The sequence below is a fragment of the Limulus polyphemus genome, unplaced genomic scaffold (genome assembly GCF_000517525.1).
Source record: "Limulus polyphemus unplaced genomic scaffold, Limulus_polyphemus-2.1.2 Scaffold732, whole genome shotgun sequence".
Classification (NCBI taxonomy): domain Eukaryota; kingdom Metazoa; phylum Arthropoda; class Merostomata; order Xiphosura; family Limulidae; genus Limulus; species Limulus polyphemus.
The window spans coordinates 269,893-276,514 of record NW_013666342.1 but is presented as its reverse complement, the minus strand read 5'-3'; the positions used below and the strand labels follow the sequence as shown (position 1 = coordinate 276,514).

Here is a 6,622-nt window from a genome sequence, read left to right as displayed (position 1 = left end):
GATTCTAGCGTTGTAAGTCCGCAGACATACCGCTGTACCACCGGGGGGCAAACTGATACAGAAACTAAGTGCAATCATGTGTGACAATGTTGTACCTCTTTGTATTTAAATTAGCCATCTTACACAATTTTAAAAACCAACGAACTGAACTTAATCATTTATGGCTATGTGTTGCTTTTCTCTTAAAGTTTTAAATTAAATAAATATGTAGTATAGTTATGGATAAAGTAAGAAAAACAATAATTTGCTTATTTTGATGCTTTCTTCCTACGCCCGCTAGAGGGTCAGAAGTAAGTTTACGGACTTACAATGCTGAAATTTGGAGTTAGATTCCTCATCCGTGGTGGAAAAGAACAAATAGTCTATTGTGTTGTTTTGTGCTAAAACACACAAATAAACAAAGCATTTCCAACATTCTAACTTACCATAGTTTTATTTTATAGGCACAACAAACCAAAACTACAGAAGAAATAGGGTGTTCTAATAAACTTGCACACTACTGTGTTCCATTTTTAAATCATAAAAGAGAAATGTAATAAAGGTAAAACACACTTAATCCTATTTCTCTTGGGAACAGTAACATAAAGTGTTTAATTTTTTTAACAGTATGAATATTAAGAAAAGCTTTTTTTCAAACAATATCTGCATCTTAAAACGTTTCTAGCCTCTTGAAGTCTATACACACACACATGTATATATATATATTTGTACATCCCCAATATATACATATATGTATATATATCGTGAATGTAGAATTAATATATACTATATAAAGATGAAAAGCCGTACGTCTGTCACGCCGATATGTTGGTCACATAGATATGAAATACTTTTTATCTCTATTTTCGGCTGTTGCGGTACCGATCGACCCACTCAACTTTCTGTCGCGACAAGCAAGTTTGTCTTTTAAAAAATTTTCCACCCATACATGTATATAAAAAACGGACAATGCGCTACTTTGGGAATATAATTAGATTTCAAGGTAGGTTGGTAGAGATTGTAATGAGTAATAAAATCGAATCAGGTATACGCGCGCCCCACGCTTAGTATTGCTGGCGCATAAAAATCATAATCACTAGTTGAAATTTCAAATGTGTTTGCTTGATTGTCAAGGAGACACGTTGACATAACATCACCAAATGTTATCCAATCGGAACTTACGGCTACAATTCTATAATAACCCGCATGTTTTTATCTGCAGCACACTTCAATTTTGAAAATGCCCAAATTAAAGTGCACTTCTTCAGCTCAACAAGCTAACAAAGCCAAAACCAGGAAGAAGTCCAACGAGAAGATTCCCGAAATTCATAATAAAATTCACTGCCTTTACAATCACGATTAATAATTTGCAGGGTCATACAGTTGACCAAGTAGGAATATGTCTTTGAGAATCGGTGTTTTCGCATGTTTCAAGGACTTCTCAAGAATGGCATTTGAACATAACTTTAAAATATACAAAAGTCAAAATGCTAATTAAGCAATACTTAAAGGAGATGACCAAATATACATAAAAAGTTGTTGGTTTCGTGAAATACTAGAAAAGGATAGTCATTTTCCATACATATATTGTCACAAGATTATAATTAATTTTTAGAAAACATATTCATAAAATATTTATTTACATATCATTTTGAGAAGAAAAATTAATCATTATTTTCCGTCATATGACGGGCATTCAGCTTATTTCTTGTATAAATATTCTGAAATTTTCGCTCATTATTTTTATTAAAATACGTATAATTAGACATAAAGAAAGCTATAACTTGAACATAATTTTATCCAAGCACCAACGGTAGAGTGCCCAATGCAAGCATGTGTGATACCATGTCAGGTAATATATTAATCATTACTTACCATCTTTTTGATGTGTATATATATTTGACGTTATGAATTAACTTTACTTTCAAGTAGAGTTTATACAACTTAGAGAAAATTCAAATAGTTGAAACAACAACACCCAATTTTGTGGTTAACTTCTGTGAATATTCTAATTTTCACACAAAGATTGTTCTAAAACATAAAAGTTAATTAGCCCAATAAACTATTTGTCAGTTCCTGAGTTGTACTTACAGTTGTAACTTGTGGTATCACTATCAGTATCACCAGAATTAAAAGGTAACACTAACACTTAAAAGGGTTAGCGTGTATACACATTTTATATTTGGAATAGGAGTAATACCATAAGGCATAATTAAAAAACTCATGATTTCACTAATAATTAAATATGTCTATACCATTGCTAGGTGCATGGGTTTTTTTAGTGTTAACTGTTATGTTAATTAAATTGATGCATGAAGGCAGGAGTGAAATTCTCAAAACAAAAAAAAGTAAAGGTACTCTGGTAGTTAAACACTCTTTGCCCTTGAAACCTTGACTGTAAGCCATATATAGAGCTAGATGATTAGTGAAATTTGTTAATCAATTAATCCCCACGGTCACTAATCAATTACATTCAATTAATTATACTTGATAAGACTTGGAATAATTGACAAATGAAGAGTTAAAGGGGATCTGATTGATGTGTTTAAAATTGTTAAGAGAATTGATAGTGTTCACCCTATTACAATTGATAGATTGGTACCTGAATGCTAACCAGTCTCCACAGGCAGGTTTATAAAACGCAGTCTGCATCTACTCTACTGTTATCAGTGGGTATAATTATAAGATCTGCTACTAATTCTACCAAACCATGTGAATAAATGTTAGTTTCTCTACTTAAATTTAATCATCTTTAAAAGTAACTACAATTAGTTACCTTCATGCTGGGGTGAAATTCTACATAGTACTCACTGGTACTGAGTACTGGAACATATTTTTAAGGTGGTACTAGTACTGGGACTTATTTGAGCTGCTTTGTCGTTTTTTTTTTTCAAAAACAGGTCCACTTCACTCAGCCGAGAGAGAGAGAAAGGGTTAACAAGAAATTGTATAATGAGATCAGTGTTGCTGCTAATAAGAATACTGATGCAATAATTATGGGAGTCTTTTTGTTGTTGTTGTTGTTATTGTTGTTCTTTACTTGTATTGATTGGGATTGTATGGAGTCAAATAGAAAGAAAGAGAGATTTCTTGAAATGATTCAGGATTATTATATATACCAAATGGTAATTAATATGTCTATAAATACACCATTAAATTCTATTAGCTTTACTACTAGTAACAGAGCATTGCTTTGATGGTTTGAGTGACTTATTCACCACTATGCGTAAGATCCTTTTCTTCAGTCATGCTGTTGAGTGGGTTCCCATCTATATTAAACAGGTGTTCCAAATTAAAACAATGCAATTACATTACTTTACGCTATTATTAAAGGTATTTTGCTAAATATTTTTCCAACTTGCCGTTTGATCCAAGTTATTCTATAGTACCTCAACATCCTCAATACAACTAGAAACACCCAAGACTTAATGTTATTAGCAAATTTACTAATTTTCTAATTTTGCCCCTATCAGTATCATTAATGTAAATAAGGAAAAGCATTGACCCAATCACTGTCCCTTGAGATACTCCAGTGGTAACAGATTGAACTCCGTTAATAGTAATATTTTATTTTCTGCCATCCAACCATTCCATAATCCAATTAAATAATCTTTTCCTTACCCCTTCCAATTTTTTTTGTTTTTTTAGCTAATCTTTTGTGTGATACATTATCAAAAGCTTTTTGAAATTCCACTAAGTCCACATTCTTTCCATTGTTTAGACAAAATTGTTAATTAAAAAGGAGGAATAGAGATATTCAAAAAAATGCAGAAACAAGATAAGTAGCTTAAAGTGAAAATGCAATTGCCAAAAAGTAAAAAACAAGCTTAAGGTTTGATAGATAGTGTTGAGATTATTTCCTCAAGCTACAAATCCCTATTTTGAGTAAAAAGTAGTGAATTTTATTATAATGAGCCGATTCTGTTGAGCAACAAATTTCATCCATTGGCATCTGCAGATGAGGAACTACTGGAGGGAAGGAAAACAAAAAGGTCAGAGAAGGAAGTGGATGATAAGGAGGTTATAACTTATATGTGATTCCTTGACAAGGCATGTGGATAGAATAGTCTGTGGGGTAAATAGGGAGAAAAGAATCAGGTTATGCTACCCAGGGGCACTGGTGGAAGATATAACTGACAGAGCAGGAGATATAATAAAGGGGAGCTAGCAGAGATGCAGTTTTTGTGGTGCATATAGAGGCTAATGATGTAGGGAAAGGTAGGTCAGAGGAGCTAATTAATAAGTACAAGGGGTTGATAAAGGCATTTAAAGAAAAATGCCATAACTTAATTTTTCAGGGATACTGCCCAGAATTAATTGTGGGGATGAAGTTATAAGTAGGTCACTAGGGCAAAATGCTAGGCTTAGATAGGTGGGTAAGGATGAGCAAATTGGCTGTTTGGACTTGTGGGATCAGTTCAGTGGGGGAAAAAAGAGCTTTTTGGAATAGATGGTTTACATTTAAATAGAGTATGGGTTGGCTTATTTGCTAAGACTATTAACTCAGCTGTAAGGGAAGTTTTAAAATAGGACTAAACAGTGGTGAGGGCCAGGAAGAACTAAATTCAAAAAGAATAAGAGGCAGAGAAAAGTTTAGCATAGGAAATGAGTATAGAAGTAGTTATAAGGATAGGCTTAATTGTCACTATTGTAATACTAGAAGTATAAGAAATAAAATAGATGACTTTAGAGCACTGGTAGGAATGGAGGATTTTGATAGAATGGGAATAACTGAAACATGGTTAAAAGTAGATGGTTTGATGACAGAAATTTATTTGAAATACCGGGTTACAGGCTGTTTAATAGGGATAGAGTATTAAAGAGGGGGAGGAGTGGTTTTAAATGTAAAATGTGAGTAACATCTAGTGAAGTTGAGGATTTCAAAGGAGATTGAATCCATTTGGGTTTCTATTAGTGGATATAAAGGGAAAAGGCTTTTAGTGGGAATTTGTTACAGACTATCAAATGATACTGATGAAATTAGTGAGAAACTTTACAATGAGATTAAGATTTCAGCTGTTAATGAAGTCATAATTATGGGTGATTTTAATTTCAGGCAAATAGATTGGGAAATTCTAGAGTCAAAACGTGAGAAGAAAGGTTTTTGGAAACTGATCAAGATGGCTTTCTTCACCAGTTAGTCAAGGAACCAACTAGAAACAATGCTATTTTAGACTTGTTGTTAATTTCAAATACAGAAATGATTGAGAGGGTGGAAACTGGGGAACATCTGGGTGCAAGTGATCATTGCTTTATTAGGTTCAATGTTTTGCTGCATATGGAGATAAGGAATAATGATATTTTGGTTACAAGTTTCAAAAAAGCAAATTTTGAAGGGATGCGACAAGAATTATCTGTTGCTATTGGGCAGCTGAGTTATTTGTAGACTGATCAGATGTGGAAAATTTTTAAATATTCAAGGTAAACATATTCCTTATAAAAAGAAAGGGTAGCTGGAAGTAAAAAACCAGGTTGGCTCACAAAGAGTTTAAGAGATAAAATTAAAGAAAAGCATCATAAATTTAGGTTATTTAAATTGACTGGTATGACAGGAGACTTAGAAGATTATAGAAGATCAAGAAAGTTGGTAAAACAGGAAATTAGGATATCAAAAAGAATGTATGGAAAACGGTTGGCTGAAAATGTAAAAATTAACAGTAAGGACTTATTTAAGTATATTAAGGGTAAACAAAATGTTAGGATGGGGTAGGACCCTTGAGGGATGATAAATTAAGGCTAGTATCTGATGATTATGAGATGGCTGGGTTATTAATTTTGCTTTTTACTAATGAAGATTTGAGCAGTATTCCCCATCTTGAACAGTTTATAGATGGAAACAAGATTGAACTAGATGACTGCATTAATTCTGAGCTAGTTAAGAAAAAAATTGGGAAGTTTAAAAAATGATAAGACTCCTGGGCCAGATAATGTTTCCTCAAGGGTTTTGAAGAAGGTTAAAGATTGGATATGTGAGCCACTTACTACTATTTTTTGTCAGTCCATGAATAGTGGGCAGGTACCAGAGGATTGGAAGTTAGCTAATGTAACTCCTCTTTTCAAGGGAGGTGATAGAAATTGTCACAGCAATTATAGACCCATTAGTTTTACATCAGTTGTGGGAAAAGTTTTGAAAAGTCTGTTAAAAGATGCATTGCAAAGTCATTTAACAAAGTTTAGAATTTTATTGGATAGTCAACATGGCTTCACTAATGGAAAATCTTGCCTTACAAATTTTTTAACATTCTTTGAAAAGGTTACTGTTTATGTAGATGAGGATAATGGTGTAGATTTGGTGTATCTGGATTTTCAGAAAGCATTTGACAAAGTGCCACATAAAAGGCTTGTAAAAAAAACACAAAAAAAACTAGCTTTATTGGTGTGAGGGATAAGTTAGCAAGTTGGATGGAAGAAAGCAGAAGGTTGTTACAAATGGAGTTCAGTCAAACTGGATTAATGTCACAAGTGGGGTACCTCAGGGCTCAGTCTTAGGACCTTTGCTCTTTTTGATTTATATCAGTGACATAGATGAAGGGATAGTCAATAAATTACTTAAATTTGCAGATGATATTAAGGTCTTGGGTGTTGCTAACTGTGAAGAGGATGCTGCTGATTTACAAATTATTTAGATTATTTAGTGAGTTGG

At 33.0% G+C, this 6,622-nt stretch overlaps 1 protein-coding gene across 1 annotated transcript in view; it reads left to right on the top strand.

The window, feature by feature from the left end:
• The first annotated feature begins 1,696 nt into the window (after window positions 1–1,696).
• LOC106460235 (probable tRNA (uracil-O(2)-)-methyltransferase) overlaps window positions 1,697–6,622 on the top strand; it is a 30,823-nt gene continuing 25,897 nt past the window's right edge. The window contains 1 exon segment of the mRNA XM_013919920.2: window positions 1,697–1,831. Coding sequence (XP_013775374.1) covers window positions 1,813–1,831 — 19 coding nt within the window. The 5' untranslated portion in view covers window positions 1,697–1,812.